Source organism: Pyrgilauda ruficollis, unplaced genomic scaffold (assembly GCF_017590135.1).
Source record: "Pyrgilauda ruficollis isolate IOZ18807 unplaced genomic scaffold, ASM1759013v1 scaffold70, whole genome shotgun sequence".
In the NCBI taxonomy this organism is placed as follows: domain Eukaryota; kingdom Metazoa; phylum Chordata; class Aves; order Passeriformes; family Passeridae; genus Pyrgilauda; species Pyrgilauda ruficollis.
In genome coordinates, this window is record NW_024528822.1 from 2,772,769 (window position 1) to 2,793,015 (window position 20,247).

General features: G+C 34.2%; 1 protein-coding gene across 3 annotated transcripts in view; it reads left to right on the forward strand.

Annotated features, from left to right (window-relative positions):
- Positions 1-20,247, forward strand: part of SIPA1L2 (signal induced proliferation associated 1 like 2) — a 126,495-nt gene that overhangs the window by 60,683 nt on the left and 45,565 nt on the right. For all 3 annotated transcript variants that reach the window (XM_041485498.1, XM_041485499.1, XM_041485500.1), the window contains exons 4-9: positions 36-169; positions 1,514-1,702; positions 6,479-6,653; positions 10,285-10,388; positions 16,649-16,806; positions 18,347-18,923. In XM_041485498.1, coding sequence (XP_041341432.1) covers positions 36-169; positions 1,514-1,702; positions 6,479-6,653; positions 10,285-10,388; positions 16,649-16,806; positions 18,347-18,923 — 1,337 coding nt within the window. The remainder of the gene's footprint in view (positions 1-35; positions 170-1,513; positions 1,703-6,478; positions 6,654-10,284; positions 10,389-16,648; positions 16,807-18,346; positions 18,924-20,247) is intronic.

Sequence of the window (20,247 nt, forward strand, 5' to 3'; positions counted from 1 at the left end):
TACTTTACTCTTATCTCTTCATTCCTGTGTAAAAGAGCATCAGAACTACTTTGGAATAGATGAAAATCTTGGACCTGTAGCAGTCAGCATCCGGAGGGAGAAGGTTGAAGATGCTAAGGAGAAAGAAGGATCTCAGTTCAACTATCGTATAGTTTTCAGGACAAGTGAGGTAATGTTCATTCCATAATTCTGCAAAGCAGTGGAAAAGTTGACCTGGAGCTTAGGATACTAGTTGTGTGTCTGAGCGTACATTGCTAACTTTGAAAGTAAATCTCTTAATGGGAAAGGATGTTTCCTGTACCATTAGTAAATGTAGTTGCTCCTGAACAAAGGTTTCCTTTTCTGTACTGCATAAAATTTTTGTCTTTTGAGTGAGCACCCAAAAGGAGGTAAGCTGGCTGAAAAGAACTGCAAGGTGCAAGCAAGGGAACAGATGTTAACACAGCTAAAGATAAGTGCGCATCTGGCTGCTTGATGTTATGTTTCTAATGATAGAAAAGAAGGGGTAAGAAATGTAGGGATAAAGGGAACTGTAAAATAGAAAAACTAGTATAATGACTTATTTGTATTTTTTCATTTTGTTTCAAAATACTTTCTTAGAAGCTTTTTTGTGACATGTTTCTATGTACTTTTATATGGATGATTTACAGAAGGAATATTAATATATTTATAAAATAATGGTCTTATTTGAAAGAAGAATTTGCTTGTGGTTGTTGGGTGTGTAGTCTCATTACTTCTATTTCAAGCAATTTAACATCTCTTGCTAAAAAATTTCTTTATCACAGCGACTACCTTAGGTTTGTATGAAAACACACAATGTTATTATTGCAGCAAACGACTGTAAATTTTTGGAATCCTTAGGACTATTGATTTTTATTTTGACTAGGATATAGAGAAGTGTTAGCCAGACCCCCTGATATCACTGGGCTCTTGTGCTTTTGCAGACAGATGTAAAAACAGATATAGATGTAGATATAATTTTTGTTTTCAGTTTAGTTTTTTTTTTTATAGGCAGAAGTGGAGTTCCAAAAATGGAAACCCAGCTCTAAGAAATTACTCTCTTTTTGTCAAGTCCAATGAAGATAGAGCATTCTAGATAAAATAATAGGTGAATGGGTTAAGTAAAGTTGTGATCAGCTGTAGCTTAGCTCACATGTTCAGTCTGTGTTTGCTAGGATAGTATGGCAGAATTCAGAATTAACTGTTTTAGTTTACTGGCATCTTTAATACTTTCCCCTCCCCCAGAAAAGGAATATTCTTAGTAATTATAATAAGTTGTTAACATACTTCATTAATTTCTTTAAGCAAAAAATGTATTTGTCACTTAGAAATTGAAAGCTTGTCTGCTCTTTTAAAGTTATTTACTAATTTTTTTACTGGTTAAAAAAATAAAGTGAGGATGTTTTTCTTTCCATTTCTTTTTTCCATACTTTTGCTAAACCCTGAAGTTTTTATCTCTAGGGTTTAGATTATTAGAGCTAAAAATGTTTTGTGTGTTTTACCTTTACTACAGCTTACTACACTTAGAGGAGCAATATTAGAAGATGCTATACCATCCACTGCTCGTCATGGCACAGCAAGAGGTCTGCCTCTCAAAGAGGTGCTGGAGTATGTAATACCAGAGCTGAGCATCCAGTGCCTGAGACAGGCTTCCAGCTCACCCAAAGTACCCGAGCAACTGCTTAAACTGGATGAACAAGGGGTATGTAGCACATGGCCTTATTCTTAAAGACTATTCCTTAGATAAATAGAAGAAAAAAATTATTAAATATTTTGCAGACAGTGTTAATTAACATGGATCTGTAATGCAAGCCATCCGGTTTCTTGGTTTTAGAGAAACTTGCCTATTTTTCACTGACAAAATGAGGTTTGCTTTTCTAAGCAAATACTTCTTAAAATACATTTCAGCTGAAGGAAATAAATATTGGTCTATGGAGATTGTCTTTCAATGGCTGAGTGAAAGATTATTAAGTTTTAACATCAGTAAGAAGGGATTTTCACAATCTGTGTTTGCATTTAAAAATGTACAAATGTTGACTGCAAATGAAAATACATCTAACACTATTAGTATTGTGTGTGGGTAAGAAGGCAAAGCATGTTGTGTCTTAAGTCTCTGCATCTAAAATTTATGGTTATTTTTTACAATACCATTTTATGATATGTATTTGTATTTTATCAATTTGCTGTATTCTCACTAGGATAGAATACTTCTGTATTCATAGAACTGAAATTGTGATTGAGACTACTGAATTAACTGCATGGCAATAAAATATTCAAATGGCTTAAATTTTGAGAGAAAATAGTAAGGTCTGTTAGGTTCAATAAAAGTGAATCTGCTTCATTCAAAGCTAGTAGTTAAATTTATGGTTTCTGAATATTTTGTGAAGGACACACTTGTGATGGTTTTTAAAAAATGTTCATTTAAATTGAAGATCTTACTTTCTAGGTGAAAGTCAGTATTTATCTGTTGAAGTCCAATCTAATGATCGAACCAGTTGACTATAATGGTACTGTAGTTAATTTTTTATTGCTGGCTCAGTTTTGAGTGTAGTGATTGCATCTAACATCAGTGGTGTCTATCAGAATTCCATGTGACTCTAACAATTGCTTGAAACAAAGCACATGTAGTCAGAGGAACAGAACTGGTATTTTTTGGATGGATTGTTAAACTATCTTTTATATGTTAATTTTAGTACTTTTGTTCATATTGGTGTTTGAGGATGGTGTTGATTTTCCTGAATGTTGTTGTTTACTTCTGTGTTTGTCAGTTTTTCTGGTAAAACAATACAGGGAAATCAGAGGCACTGAATTCTGAACCCAAGAGTTCCTGATGTGCTCTTGCTCTCTGCTGTTTGAGCTTCAGAGTGAGTTTAGGTTAATCTAGTAAATAATATTCACTTCAGAGGGGCAATATGTTCAAGGCAGTATTGAGTATGACTGCATTTGATCTGATCTGAATATTTCTCAAACTCACTAACAGTATTTCCCAAAAACTGGAGATTAAGATTGTCCATTGAACTGACCAAAGTGGTTCTTTAATCATCATCTCCTCATTTGGAGAAACAGCAGTATATAGCACTTCCTTTTATTTTGTGCGATCAGTTTTGAAATTCAGTCCTATTATTAAATGGGCTGTCAGCTGACAAAATGTAATATTAATATAACTTATGTACCACTTACTACAAGGTAATTACTTGAACATAGACAGAAAGCTGTGCAAAGAACTGCCATGAGATCCATTTTTGGTTTTAATCCTCTTAGGCACTTAATGCATTCAGTTTATTAATCAAGTAAATACAAAAAGAGTTATGCTTGGCAAGTGAAGGTGATAACTGGTGGAAATATAATGAATTAAAAAAGATGAATTATGATCTGCAAGATTGGTACTGTCACCAGAGTGATGTGAATTTTGTCTAACGGAGTATTAAATGTTTGCATATTTCCATAGCCAACTGAAGACTACTTTGATGTTTTGATTTCATTCTCTACCTGTTTGATAGTTTTTCTGTGAAATCTAATATGGATTATGAAGGAAACGTGGCCAAATTTTGTCTCTAAAAATGGCAGTAGAAACCAGTTCTAAAACCTAATTTGAATACATTAAGAAATTGCCTTTTCCCTATTTATTCTGCCATATGATGCTCATCATTAAATTCAGCTGTATATTTGCAAGAAAATTCAACATTTTATCTGCTACTGTTGTTTTTTTAAGCTTTCTCCAACTTCCCCTTAGTTTCCCTTTCTAATTTCTGTTAATGGTTGTTTATTGTATATGCTTTTTGGTTCCCCTCGCATCTCTCTAGAGTTGCTCACTTCCGTCTAAGCTATAGGATAAAGTTTAAAAAAGACCAAAGAAATTATGATTGGTTGCAGTGACATTTAGTGGCAATTGTGTGTCTAATCTCTTGGTGTTCCTTGATAGTAAAGACTCTAAAATCTTCACATAATGAACGTCAACAAGTTGTTGTTACATGATAAATAATCTGTGCAAAAATTTGACAGGATACCAAGATTCAGTAGTGAGTGATTCTGACAAGAACACAATAATTTTGAGTAAGGAAGGACTACTATGCACCTTCAATACATATTACATACCCAATTAGCTAAATGGGTTTGTAGGTTTTTTTGTGGTGTCATGTTATTTAATTGTTCTCAGTGTGAAATATAACTAAATGTAAAATTTCTGAATTGGAAATAATGAAATTGGAAACACATCTGCAATTATTTACTTTAAAAGACTTGAATAAGCATGTGGTACCACTTCAAAACTGGCAAACTTTATCAGTTTTAAGTATTCTGATACTTCTTCATGCCAGTTAAATGCATGACATAAGAAGATTCTGCCAAAGCTCTTTGAGTGATTTCTCTTTTAGGCATTGACATTCTAAACCTTGATCTCTGCTTCTGCACAGCCACCATGATCTTGGCTGGGAGTTCTTTTACTCAGATCTTCTAATATAGTTGTGAAGGGTTCTAGCACAGGGGCAGGAGGTTCAGTTTACTGCAAATGAGCTTGCAGCTTGTTTAGCAATAGTGGTTTTTTATAGTATTGACTTTGTTCAGAATTGTATAGCGTTCACAGTGCTTGTCAGTCCACAAAGTCAAATCCCAGGATTAGTTCTATCGCCGGCTGGGCACTATGTACAAATCACGAATGGGACGGGACTGCTAGGAATGTGTCTCGAGCTGTTTTATTTTCCAGCATCAGTCTCATTACATGGTTATGACAATGGGAAGATGCCAGCAGCATCATTCGCACAAGTTCATGTCTTGGGCTGGTTTGTCTCAGATCCTCATTTTCAATGTGTCTTATCTCAATGTTTAAACCCTTACTCTTAGTTCTTGTCCCTATTTTTGGTGGCTCCATTTTGCATTTAACTTCTCTACTTGTCAATTCTAGTGTGAAGTCAAGGAAATTGACCTAAATCCCCTGTGGTTTAAGTTAAACTATTGGACACAGGGCTGGTATGGAGGCGACAATGTGGTCACCATCATTTAAAGTCTTCTGGGATGTGTCAAGTAACAGCACTGCTTCCTGATAGCTAATGTTTGTTTAACCATTTATTTTGCAGTTTCCTTCATGAATTGTTCATGCTAGCTTTCTGCTGAATAAAATAGTCACCAGTAATCTAGAACTTTTTGTTAAATACCTAACTCTCTTTGAAATGGGGATTAAGGAAGCACTCTGGATGGGGATAGCACCTAATGCCAGTCAAAAGGAAATTACAGGAGCGAACCAGTAGCTGCAGATTTCACTGGTCTGACTTGGGCAGCTCCTACAGTGCATCCATAACCCAGAATCCCCTTTTATCTCAGATGGTCATCTATCCCATGCCACATCAATCTTACATCTTCTGGCTCTTCTGTGTTCTAGGCTGGCCAGGTGAAACCTTATTCCTTATTCTTATCCTTCTCTCCTAACTGCTCTCTGGTCAATGGCATTCTGCCAGGGCAGGTTCCACAGGAGCTCACCCCTACACAAAGTCTTTACCTCCTTAGGACTAAGGGGAGGCAGGCTGTCGTTGTCACCTTTGCTCTAACAGAAACACATCCAGCCTTTGCATAACATGCTTTCTGGACACTAATCCTGAAGTTTGATTAAGGGAGGTCTGCAGCTGGAGAGTTGATTTGAGTCATGAATACAGATAAGTGTCTGAAGGGAATTGGGTGTGACTGATGGTCTCTTGTCAGTTTGTGAAGTGCTGGAGGGTGTTGGTTAGGAATAATAGGACTGATCCATCCATGTGGAGGTTTCCTCTTTGTCAGTTTAAGTTTGCATAAAAGCTAAGAGGAAAACGATCTGCTCAAGAAGTAATGATCTCTCTTTATACCTAATGTTTTATAGTTTTTGTACTTTATCTTTGAATACATGTGATTTATTTGTGTTACGTTCCATAACTGCGAATCTCTTTAGCAAAACTATTTGACTGCAATCTAATTTCTTGTTTTAAGTATACTTTTAAAAATGGCAAATAGTTTTTAACAGTGCGTGATTTTATGAGGAAGGCAAAAAATGACATATAATAGGAATTACTGCTCTGAGGACCTGTTTTAACTGAACTACAGTGAGCTGTAAGGGGTAAAAATGAGGGACAATAAACTCACCTTCTTTTAAATCTGAGAAAAAAAGACCAATATACAAATATTTCCAATTAAATTTTTCATACCGTAGCATGAAGTAGAGTGTGCTTTTATAGATAACAAAGCGAAAACTCTTTGTACTGCTTTTATCTGTGTTTGAATAGTGCCAATCCAGTTTTCTTTCAAGAGTTGGAGTGTGTCTTTTGTGGATTTTTTCTTTTTTGTTTTCATCCTATGGTGACTTAATTTCCCAAATCAGAACACTTATTTTTTAATTTTCGGATGCCTTCTGTCAGGGGTTATAAGAGTGTTATATTTTAATTGTTAATATTTATTCTAGTATTGACTTTCCTTTGCTTCTGTAAATTTTCCTTATTTATTTAATTTTTAATTTCAGCTGAGTTTTCAACATAAGATTGGTATCCTTTACTGCAAAGCAGGCCAAAGCACAGAAGAAGAAATGTATAACAATGAGATGGCAGGACCAGCTTTTGAAGAGTTCCTTGATCTACTGGGCCAGAGAGTACGGCTAAAAGGATTCAGTAAATACAGGGCTCAGCTAGATAATAAAAGTAAGTTATGTTTCAAGCTATGGGAGAAAGGGTAATCATCCAGTTGATCTTCTGTAAATTATGTTGTCTTCTCTTGCTCTTGACTTTGGGTTTTGAATAGTAGGATTATATGGTAAATGAGGAAGATGAAGCATATGGTAAGAACATGTATCAAACCTTTTCTGAAAGATCATTTACTTTTTCTGTGGCATTAGTCGAACTGAAAATCACAGCAATTTATTTCATTTGTTTTCATTTAGTTAAAATCATACTACATGAGTAATATTTCCCCAGGCACACTTTAACATCTTATTCTTTCAAAGGCAATAAAAATATATGTATTTCAAAATATGGAGAATTTCCCTTATTTCAGCTAAACATACATGCTTACTTTTACCCAACACACACAAGCAGTCAAGTTTCCTGGTTTCTCACACATGCACAGTAAGCATATCCCCATTTGTCAACTGATAATTTTTAATCTACCTCAGTGCTGTAGTTAGTACTGCCATTTCCTCGGGTCTTTTCAGTTCCTAAGTGCAGTAGTATAAAAATTTAATTGTGCAAATTGGTTGGATTTTGTAGCAAAGTAGGAACTGAAGTATTGCTGTTTAAAAAAGTCAATGATAAGTTAAGACACTTCTTTATTAGTACTGTTTTTACTGCCCCTAAATTTAATTTAAATTAATTCTTAGTTTAATGATGTTTTAGCAGGATTTTGACAGCTGATCATATGAGCTGTGATCTAAGGATATCTAGTTATTCATCTACTTCATTTTAACATAGTGTCAACCTAGTAAAAGCACCACATTTATTTCCAATAACGTTACTGCCTTTTTGCTTAAATCCATGCTTGTTTCCCTTTAATAATTTGAGCTTCTTAGAGACTATTTCAGTACAGAATAATAACAAATAATTTTTCAAATTAAGTTTTAGAAATTCATATTAACATACTGTGGATGTCAGACTTCTGGAATGAATTGATAAATAGGGATGAAAAATCGAAAGGAGTAAGGGGTGTTTGGGTTTTCTTTTTTTCCCCCAATCAGAGCATGACTTGAATGTCACCTGTAAATTGTATATATGAAAATAAATGCTGGTCTGTCAGCAAATTCAGTTTCTGTATTTGCTGTACTTCAGTATGAACTGACATTGCTGATCAGCCTTGTGTAGCTATCAGTCAGTAACGTGATTTTAATGTTTTACAAAGGCTGTGTGCCATTAACTATATTGTCCTGTCAGAGTGTATCCTCATAGTTTGCAACAGGCAAAATGGAATTAAGAATTCAAAAAGATGCAGTCTTTAGTATTATATTAAATGTAAAGTACTGGCTTAAGTATCACATTTTTGTTATACTTGTTTTTAAATATAATGATGCAAGAAGTATTACTGTGTGTCGTATTTAGACTTTGATTGTACATTGTTCTGACTGCCTGCAGGTTCAGAGGAGTGTAGTAATGTAGTGTCTGAGAGCTATATTTTTTGTAGACACAGTATTTCAGTAAAAAATCTTGCTTAGTTCTTATAGGAGTAAAATTTATTAAGTTTTTATATTCTCAAATGCTTGACTAGCTGTGAGGTTTTTCTCTAAAAATTTCTCTTTTTAGAATTTATTTAAAAAATTTGTTTATTTAGTATTTGAGTAAGTGATTGGTCCATTTCTTATGTCACAGATAAAGTAGAATGGTTTAATGGGTTGCCCTGTCTGGCAAATAAGCCCCTACCTCTTGTGTGCTCACCCACCCTGCAGTTTATGAGTCGAGATTAAGGGAGTTCAGGAGTGAAAGGAAGAAAAACACCCCCAGAAAAACCTCCCAAACAAACAAAAATTCCAAAACAAACAACAAAAAACCCACCAATCAACCATGAAAGCACAACCCACCACTACATCAATCAGGCAACAATACAACTGATGCAAAGGCAATCACTCGCCACCTGCCATGAGCTGACTGATGCCCAGTCATTCTCTGAGCAACAGCTACCGTGAAAGAGCTCTCCCTGCTCCAGTTTTCCTGCAGAGCATGACTTTATAGGGCATGGGGTATGTTTTTGGGCCATTTGATTGACTGTCTCCTCCCAAGCCCGTGGCCAGCCCAGCACAATTCCCGGGATGGGAGACAGTGTGGGGCAGAGTGGCGCTGGTGCTGTGCGGGTGAAGTTGAGCCACAGCTGAACCATCACTGTGCTACCAGCACTGCTTTGGTCACACAGGCAGCACACAGCGCCCTGTGGGCTGCTATGAGGAGTTATAGCTGCATCCAAGCCAGACCCAGTGCAAATGTTCAGAACATATGGAATGTATTAACTATAAATTCTATTCTGCTCTTCTTTAGTGCAGTTTTAGTGGCATGCAGTTCCAAACCGTGAGGTAAAGAAATAAGAAAATGAAATGAAACTTTACCAATTCAATATTATATAGTTTGTTTAGTATATGTTTTAAAACATATCAGTCTACTGGAAATGAGATAAAATGTTTTATTGTTGGAACATATTTTCTCTTTCTGTCTCTTCAAAATTGTCTTTCTAAAATGCCACTGAAAGGTTATAACAGAATTCGATTTTCTGCTAAGATTTTGAAATAGAAGAGTGCAATAAGGTTTCCTTCTTTTAGCGACATTTAAGTAACAGACTTCAGCTGAAATTATGCTTTTTATTTCTTATGCAACTATAATACTGTAATCTGTACAGTATTACAGTATATTTAATAAATTAAATTAATTTAATTATCATACAGGCATAACCCAGCACATTCACATATGAATGTGCTCCTGATTGTATGCGCACAAATAATTTTAGATTTAGGGCTGCAGATAAAGATGTGTATGTTTATATACATTTATATACTTTTAACAGGAGAACTAACATGGCTAATTGATTTCTTTTTGGAATATAGTTACTCTTCAAAACAGATCGAAACTCCAAAACCTTAAACGGTGTGTTAAAGAGTGTACTGGAGAATATTTATTGCTGTAGATAACGTAAAATTATATTAAAAAAGAAGTGAACATGGAAAAAGAGAAGAAAAATTGGCATTGTCTTGACTCACTAGTGTTCAATAGAGTTAAAGCTTAAACTTTCTTAAAAGTTCGATTGAAACTCATTTACTGTAAACATCACAAAATGCTAACTATTAATAAACTTTCTAAATAAAAGAAAATGTTAATTCATATAATAAATTTATTAAAATAATTTTCAAATGTATGTATTATGTACATGTTTTATGTTTTAAAAATGTCTGATCTGCAACATGTGTTTTAATGTTAGGTTTGAAATAGCCAGTTCACTTTTGGTAAAGTATGGGTTTAGTCAACTGTCCTTATTATTGTTGAAATAACAAAAATACATGTTCTATAAAGCTACACTGAAGTAGTGTAGAGTTTTGTTTTTATCGTGATATGCCAATATATTTAAAATTAGTTTCTTAGGTCTCAGAGACAGCAAACTCTTTGGGTTTTTTTCTGCAGGGCCCCTCTATGTCATAATACAAAAATAAAGACTAGGTTTTTAGCTGATGGAAACTGGTTTTGTTCAATTGTAAAAAATATATACGTTGTTTAAATCTATTTAAATCACAGCATGCAGAACAGTGTCCTGAAAAGTAGTATGAATGTTCTAATTTACTGACCTTCTTGCGATTAAATTAATTTTCAGCTGATTCAACAGGAACTCATTCCCTCTATACTACCTATAAAGATTATGAATTAATGTTTCATGTATCAACAATGCTTCCATACATGCCCAGTAACAGGCAACAGGTATGTCTTTTTAGCTTTTCATTGTAATTTTACATTATAAATGTCTGACATTGAGTGTTGGGGGTTTTTAACAGTATTGATTGAAAACGGAATTGTTTTAAAAGAAGTATGACTCAATTATATTTATTTTCTTGAAATATTGTAAGAAGTTAGAAATCTTGTAAGATTTTTATTGTATATAATTCAGGAACTTATCCTATGTACCCTATTTCATTACATTTTTAAAAGGCAGTATTGCCTCTGGTGAATATGTTATTTTCAGTTTGGACTGAATTTACATCTTATGTATGTTTTAAACATTGTATGGAATGAATCTTGAAAATAGTCTTATGGTTGAAATATGCATGAAAAAAAAAATTTTAAACTATTCCATTTAATCATTGTATTACACATCTTGAAATGTTTATTAATGTGTGAGCTTAGTGATAGTTTTTAACTGTATCCTTCAAGGTATGTGTGAAAACAGAAAACTGCAGTATATTTTTCTTATTTCTAGAGAATTCCCTTTGCTTATATAATAATTCAGAGTGTCTTCAAAGCATTAAGGATGGCTAAAAACCAGCACAGCATCCAAAGTGTGCGGTGCACCAGTAAGGTTACTCTGTCTTGCCTGTCTAAGATATTTCTTGTGACTTAATTAAACGTACAAGCACATTTGGTATAATATATCAGTATTAAGGCTTAAAAGAAAAGTGCTAGAATTGCTCATGGATCAGACTGATGGTAGTTTGTAACTTTCTGTGCTGCTACTCTGTGTTCTTCTAGGTATGCAGAAGTAAGTGTTGATTTATGTAGTTAGTTTTGGAATATTTTCGCCTTACCATGCAAGTTACAGTCATCTCAGCCATTGTGGAAGGTTGTCAGGAAATAAGGATGCTATCTCACTTTGGTTTTGACCAGCTCACAAAAGATGCTTACTGCTTGATTGTTGAACCATGTGGGAGTTGTATCTTTCATGTCTATCCTACCAATAGGTCTTTTGTGAGCTGGAAGAGATGTGTCAAGGCAGCAAGAAAAAGATAAAATAAAAGTACTGAAATTCTTCAGAAGGGATAAATAAAAATAACGATATTTTACTGTTACAACAAGAAAGTATATCATGTTATGTGTTTTAAATAATCAGTGCATAGAGCTCTGAACAGTTTGAAGTTGTTGAAGCTGTTTCAAGTGAACAGTTAAGACATTACACTTAGTATTTAGATGTAGTTTAAAGAAACTAAATTAGGAATCCAAAGACAAACTTTTCACCATACGAATAACACAAAGTTTAGATGACTCACTTCCTAAAATGTGTGGCTTTCAGGAGACAGAATGTTCATCAGACACTCAACTGTGACATAGCTAGTAATCAAGGGACTGGATCTTCATCACTGATTTCAGATTGTTCTGTTTCTCTAAACTTTCAGTTGCATCTTATTACAAAACAGGTTAATTTAGTAAATGCACTAGAAGTTGTTCTGTCTGTATTCAGTCTAACAATCTTTGACTGGAAATGTATGTAAAAAAGGGAAAACTGTACCCTATTAAGATGATATAGTACACTGAATGAGCTTGCCTTAAAAGAATAAAATTAATATTTTCATAGCAAATCACAGGCACTGACAGTAAATATGGCCTTACTTGGAGTTTTTTACTTTTGTTGTCTTTCGTGAATTTTCCTTGTTTGTGAGAACAGGATATCCTCTTGCCATGATTCACTTACTTTCATAGTTTTTTGCTGTTTGTCTGTCAGCTTCACTGCTGTGTTGCTCAGCTACACCCTATTACTGTCCTTTCACTTCTTCCTGTGCCTTCCTTTCATTCTTATCATCTCCTTATGTGTCTTTCTTTATAGTCAGGTGCTGATTCTTGTGTACAGAAAAATCTTTCAATTTTAACTCCATGGTCTTCCTAGCAACAAGCTCCCCTTTCCACAGTGTTTTAGTAAGCTCTCATCATTGTCCCTTTAAAAGGTTCAATATTTAGCGGAAGCACTGTGTTGTTATTCATGGTTTTCTTGGGATCAAAATAATGTGGCAGTTTTCCAAGTTCAAGCAGTATGCCTATCTGAAGACCCACCACATTATTTTTCAGGTGATGAGATCTATCAGTGTTTGCACAGCATGTACACTGTCTTAATGAAATGTGACAAGTGCACTCAAATTACTAGAATTTAGCCAGCCTTAATGTGCAAAACAGATTTATAATAACTGTTTATTTTTTTTCTCTTAATGTTTAGTTCCAAAATACATAATGAAGTCTCTTCAGGGTTTGGCTCACTGCATACCCAACTAAGGGGAAGTTAGAGACCACGGTAAATTTCCTGTTAGGTTATGTTAGGAATGAAGCCCCCCATTCAATAGTTATTTTCTACTAGCATATTATGTATGTACTGGCTGAGGTTGTTGCATCCTTTCCCCATGTCCCTTCTTTGGTAATGATTGGGCAAAGTATTCAGTCCCTCCTAATCCACGACGGTGACCTTCAGTGAGCAAGCACTGAGCATTGCTTGTGTTCCAAATACCTGTGAGCCAAAAATAGGCCGCACCAGAACTGTTTGTTGCTTCTTCCAGGATATAACTACGCCCTGCTTGGTCCCTGATCAGGACATCCCTCTAGTTTTAGAACCAGCAGGAGATCCAAAGAGCAAGGTAATTTTTATTTTGGCTGCAACATAGGCTGGGAACTTTCAAGTCAGCTGCTCCTTCCCTAGGATGGAGAAGACAACCAGCCCTGGTATGGCCAGTTCCTTTTCCTTTACTGGCCTTTTCTTCAGAGCAGTTCAAGGCTTTTCCCTTTAAACTTTACCTTTGCAATGTCCCTTTCCAGATCATTCCCTTGCAAGTTTCCCACTCACACATTTGCAGTCTGCTTGTGTTCACATGATCAGACCCAATTAATCCAAATCTGTTCAAATAATCAGTTTTCACCTGGTTTTATAAAAACTTGAAAGTGAAACAGATATGCAATAATGAAATAAGCTTTTTGCATTTACCTACTGTTAAAATAGCTGGGTAACAAGACCTGTGGTTATACCAAACTCAGTTGATCAGAGCTGTTGAAAGAGCTTTTACCATTCATTTCTGATTTTGGTACTGGCTAAGAAACCAAATTAAAAGAAAATAAAACTTTTGAAATCACTTATTTTAGAAATGTACTAAAATAAGTTTGGAGATTTTCTTACTTGACTCTTAACACTTCATAATTTAATTGGATGAAAAGTATATTTCACTGCTATTTCAACAAGAATTCCTTCTTGTTTTGCAGTTTGACAAAGCAATAAATCCTACTGAAGTGAGTAGATTTTTAAGGCTGAGCACAAGCTGTTAATATGCTAAGTTTTAAGACAGTTTTTTCTTTCAGAGATGCATATCTGAAAATTAAGAATTGAGTCACTAAAATCTGAGAATAAATATAATAGCTATCATTTAGTGCAAATCATTTTAATCTAATGGATTCTGCTTTTCTAACATATTTTCCTAACTGGATTCTCCTTTGTGTGTCTTACATAACACTTCACTGATTTCCTTTTGGCTGCCTATCATACTTGATTAGGTTTATTTTCAAATTCTAACATGACAATGATGCCTCCTTACTGCAAGTAATTCTCTGTAATCTCTGCACCCAGTTGAGAGTTCTTGTCAACATCAATGCTCAACACTGGCATGAGATTCTTTAGAGTATGTTAGAAAGGCAGATTAAAAAAATATAATTTTACAAGATCCAAAAGCCCCCAGACCTGAGCAGACCTCAAAATGGGAGAGGAAGGGGAAACTGAGAACCTGAAAGGAACACCCAAACAAACTAGGAGGTAAAAGTTGGAAGAAAAATCTAGGCTATAGAATGGAAACTAGAAAAGGGTTTCCTGTAGATTATTTTGCTGAGTTCCGGTTTCCTTCAATTCCTTTTTCATTTTCAGTATGCTATCCTTATCTCCCATTTCCCAGAGAGCTATGTGTTCCCTCCTTCTTCTCCATTCAATACTTTATTCTTTTCCTGTTCCTTTATCCTATCCAGAGCACTTCTTTCCATGTTCCAGATCACCCCAGTTTCATTCTCCCCCTTTTAGAAGTTCTTTGCATTATGATCCTCTGTGCACAGCCACAAAGGTGCTTTGCCTTTTGCATTGTGTTGGAGCTGACTGACCACTTATGCATGATAACTATTTATAAGTGTTAACACTGGTTTTATTTTAAACTGAAAACTGAAGGAGTCACTATGATCTCTACAGTCTTGGTAAGGTTCTTAAAAATAATGACCTGTCTTTCTATTTCTTTGTTATGCCTTGTAGAGGTTCCACTCTTGAAAAATATCCTAGGGGTAGGATATGGGAACTGCCATACTTTTAAAAACTCTTAGCTATTAAAATTTTAAACATTTCTATAACTTACCTTCAATTAAGTGAATGTTATTCTTGCTTATGCTATGTATGACGGCAGGCAGAGCCTCCTAAAGGGGTCTACAAAAGCAGAAAATACTCTTGAAAGCAGTTATTATCTTGAAAAATAAATATACCTTTAAAGAGGATAGTATTCTCATTTTTATAATTTACTCTATGGAAATGTATAGGCATGAGCCACTGTAGCAAGAACAAGTAATTGGGCACTTAGTGGTACAACACGGGCAGAAATTAATCACCTTGTACCTCATAATTGTAAGGTTGCTTGCAAATGTAACTGAGTTGTAAATTCCAACCTGTGAGATAGTAATAACTTCTAAACATGAACTTGTGCTGCCCTACTATGATCTAATTGTATGGCTCACTAGATGAGCAAATTAAAGTATAGCTGACACACTTAGTTCTGTGATCAGTTCCTCAAAGTGTACTTCTGTATGCAACAGTGTGCATCTTAAATGGCTCAAATAACCAGTTGCTTTCATTGTAGTCTTAGAAACCTGAGAACTTGACGGAGCCACACAATTTACCAAATACTTTATGTCTGTTTTCAAGTTTCGTAAGAAGTCTTATTTCTTTATCTGTGTTTGTGATTTTGATTATGTTTAAAATAATATAGATGTCCTTAGTGCTTTAAAATTGTGGCTTTTGCCCTCTGATTACCTTCAGAATATCATCCTTTATGTTATTTTTTTGGGTTATAATGAAACAGACATCGGTTCTAGGTTTTAGCATGTGCAGTTTTCCTTTTTGTTGTTGCTAGCTGAAATACTAACTTTTAGTAGAACTGGAAAAATGCAACAAAATACTCTTGTTAGAAAGATTCTTTTCTGTGAAATCACCTTCATAGAGAAGTTTTTACTTGCTCTGTCCTTAAGTTTCCAAGTAAATTTATTCTTAAATCCTTTTTGGTTACATATGAGCTAAGGTACAGCAATAAGTGTCTTTATGCTATTAGTTGACAATGCAAGATCTTTGGCAGACTTACGGTAAATATTTTGAATGTAGCACCTGGCAGACTGCTTTTTTTGTCCATTAATATACAAAATTTGAAAGTTAGAATATTCTTCCTTGAAGAAAGTGAGCATCATTTTACTGTGTTATTTTGTTGGGTTTTTTGGGGGGAAAGAGTAGTAGTCCCTTATTGCTGGATATGTTTTTTAATTTTTACTAAATTTTAGCCTATAACAATGATTTAGTATTTTAAATTAATCCTTAAATATATTTTGATGATAAAAGCTACCGATTACAAGAACAAATTTTGAATTTAAGAGTTCCTAATAGCTGTTGTTTCTCTGTGAGTCTTGGTTTTGTTCCTCAAATATGCACTTGTTAATATTTGTGATGGATGTTCATGATATTTTTTTCTAAATTAAGATCATAATATTAAGGGCAATATTTAATAGAATTACAACATGGAAAAGGAAGTTTTACTGAGACATAGAAGCAATATTATATTTTTAATGTAGAGACAAATATTACACTATAAAGAGGGAATGGATGTACAGTTTTCTGGATAATGAGAAATGTCAAGTGATGCAACACTTTTTTATTACTGAAGTGATGCACTAATAAGAATAAGAGAAATACATTTTTCTTGTAAGCTAAAATATAAATGAGCAGAAACTATGGAGAACTAGTGTGGAGATGTGAGAAAATTCACTAGTACTTTTGTGAACTTAGCCTAATTTCCTTCCCCTATATTTTTGCAGTTCTGATGTCCTTTACATGTTGTTCTCCATGGTGCAATAAAAGTTATTTCTGAAAAATAACTTTATTTGTATTGGTTCAGCTTGTTTGGGGTTTTTTTCCTAAGATGATTAATTTATGATTTTATTTATGGACTTTTTAATAACTAATTTTTCAATGCATGTTTCTTGTCTAGCTGCTAAGGAAAAGGCATATAGGAAATGACATAGTTACCATTGTCTTCCAAGAGCCAGGAGCACTTCCTTTTACTCCAAAAAATATTCGTTCCCACTTTCAACATGTATTTGTCATTGTCAAAGTGCATAATCCATGCACTGAAAATGTGTGTTATAGGTGAGTAGAGCCTTATAATTATATGTTTGTTACTAAGACTGTAATGCAACTGTGTTTTCTAGATATTCTGTATTTCTTATAGATATTATGTGCTCAGTTCTAAAATTTCTGCAGCACTTCCTGTTGGTCTGAAACCCCAGTGTCTTCCTTGCACACATCTACAGTTATGGAGCACAGTTTGTAGACTCAAAGGGGTATGTGCAGAACTCCATGTTGCTGATTTATGGCCACAAAATAGGGATATAACAAGGTAGTGAAGATTTGCAGACACAACAATAGAAATTAATTTAGAATTTGTATTGTGTGTTTCCTTTTTTTAAAGAAAGTGATTTAAAGTATTTTGGAAGGTCCTTTAATCTGTATGAATCCCTGAATATGACAATATGATGAGTCATAGCCTTTAAACACATAAATAAAGACTTTTGGAGAATGGAAAAAAATCATACATTTCAGAGGATTTTAACTCTCAGATTTAAGTCACTGCATCATGAATTTTAACAGAGTAACAAAGGTGGAAACACATTTTTGAATTGCTTGGTAGTTGTACAAATAGTGATAAAGACATGAAGCATAATTACAGAGGTTTATTTATAAATGTCATTTATTCATTGTTTAGAATGAAATTAAAATACATCTTATTTTGGGTCATATTATTGTCTTTTAGTAGTCTACTAGAACTTAAACTATCTTTTAGGACTTGATTTTGTTTCAGTAAATGTTTTGTGTTGATTAATACATGACATTTCCTAAGTAATATTTTCCTTACTATTAAACTCTATCTGTCATCCCAAATTTGACTGTATTTCAGCCAAATAAATAGTAGTTATACCTACTGTGTACTGTAGTTTGAAATTATTTTTCAGTTGAAATATATTACATATGTATCAATCAATTAGAGGTATAATTGTATCAATTAGGAAATATTCCTATTTTTCTTACATTTGGCTGTGAACTGTCTAGATCAAGAATTGTGTTTTCGAATTTTATGAGCATAGAGAAGGCAGATTAAACAGGTGGAGAATGCTCCATTATAGTCACATTTGGCACCAATATTTTTCATTGAATTCACACTTCATTGTAGTAGAAAATTTGAGGATAAAAATTAATTTCTGTTTCTGTTTTTATATTTCTTAGTTTAAGATGATGCAACTGAGTGACAGCTGAAAATTATAGATTTACATAAAAATAATTTTAAAAAATTCTTCTCTCATTTATTTCTCACAATTCATTTTAATATTTATTACATTCAGGAAAGGAGACATTGACACTCTAAGAAGTTATCTACGATATTTTTTGTTTTAGCAAGATACCTTCATAATGTGCTTTATATATTTAAAAGAAGAAAGCCATTCTAAAACAGACAATCAGTTTTCTTTGATGTGTCTGAAATTGCCTGCAAATTGGCATGTCAAAGCTGTACTTAATTGTGTAAATGGATTGCAGAGATCACAGTTCTGCTTATCATCTGATTTTTTTTTTTTAAGGAATTAATAATTTTGTTGGTTTTTTTTTTTTTTTTTTTTTTTTTTGCTATTTCCAGTGTTGGTGTTTCACGATCAAAAGATGTTCCCTCATTTGGTCCACCCATTCCCAAAGGAGTAACTTTCCCCAAGTCTGCAGTCTTTAGGGACTTCCTTTTAGCCAAAGTTATTAATGCTGAAAATGCAGCGCATAAGTCGGAAAAATTTCGAGCCATGGCCACAAGGACACGTCAAGAATACTTGAAAGATCTGGCCGAAAACTTTGTTACCACAGCTACAGTGGATACTTCAGCCAAGTTCAGCTTTATCACTTTAGGGGCAAAAAAGAAGGAAAAAGTGAAACCAAGGAAAGATGCACATCTATTCAGTGTTGGAGCGATTATGTGGAATGTGATTGCCCGAGATTTTGGCCAGTCTGCTGACATTGAATGTCTTCTCGGAATCTCCAATGAGTTTATCATGTTGATTGAAAAAGAATCAAAAAACGTTGTGTTTAACTGCTCCTGCAGAGATGTTATTGGATGGACATCTGGATTAATGAGCATCAAAATATTTTATGAAAGAGGAGAATGTATTCTTCTGTCTGCAGTAGATAATTGTGCTGAAGACATCAGAGAAGTTGTTCAAAGACTTGAAGTAAGTGCAGTTTCTAAACTGGAATTCCAGTTTTTTTATGAACAGTTTTTCTACATCTCCTCTGAGATACAATTAAAAATGTTCTGTGTTTATAGGAGTGGTTTTGGTCTTCAGAGAGCATTACAAACAGTAATCTTCATAACAGCATGTGAGATAAATGTTATCAACCTGTTTTTCAGGGGTAAGGTTTCAGATACCATTAATCTGACTACTTGCCCAAGGCCATGGATGGTTCCAGTGTTGAAATCAGGACTGAAAAGCTTTTGCCTTTTTTGAAAAGCTATACCTCTTGCTGTAGCCTGTTCTCAAATCACACCCTTATAGGTGGAAGTATAATAAATTAAAAAATATATGAAATCTTAATATGAAAAATATTTTTTTCATAATAATCCATGAGAATATTAGCAGAAAATTTTATGTAAGTGCTTGTGCTGATTTGTTCCTCTGTACGTGGAAGTGCAGGAAGCAAAGAAACAGCTGAAAGTTTTTCAGACACTTGATGGCCATGTCAGTACTACTGGGCCAGTCCCGTAACTATTTCAGTTAGTCCAAAGGAAATGACAGTAACTCCAAGGTAAACGTGCTGATGCATCTAGTGGTTACACTTCACTCTTTGATCTTAATTTAAGTGATTTAGATGGTGTTAAGGGTTTCTTTTGTTGGAAGGCACAGCACTGAAAAGAAATCTGTCTGCTTACAGTTTTCACACTGGAACAGTTGGATTGCAGCTGGTGATTTAGGGCCTCTCTAGTACTGCAGTCTCATATAGCATTGCTCAATATCATGTTCTAAATAATAACTTTCTTCCAAAGTACAATTGCTATTTCACTCTTCTTGCCATTGTTATATTATCCTTTTCAGTTGAGGTCTTCAGTTTCACTTTCCTTAGACAGATATTTCCCTTCTAGAAAATAGTGCTCCCATTAGGTCTTGTTAACCACGCAATATAAATTTCTTAACACAAATGAAAAACAAGATTTAAAGTTCTAGTGAAAACTTCTGCTGTCATCAGTGACAATTTTTTTTTTTTTTTTTTTTTTGCTGTTTTTCACTTACTTGGTTTTGCAAAGCCTGGAAATAACCCACGTTGCTGAAGACAGATCTTTAAGATTTGGTAATTAAAAACACAAAATGAAATGTTTATCTATGTTTACTACTTCCTATTTGTTATAGCCAGATTTGGGGTTAAATAATGACAAATTGGTTTTAAGCCTCAAATTTAGCATCAGTTCTAACTAAGGTTGCCTGAATATTAACTTCAAGTATCTATTTCAGTGAGCTCTGCCTGCCTTATCTTTCCCTGCTACCTATCCAACTTTCATAA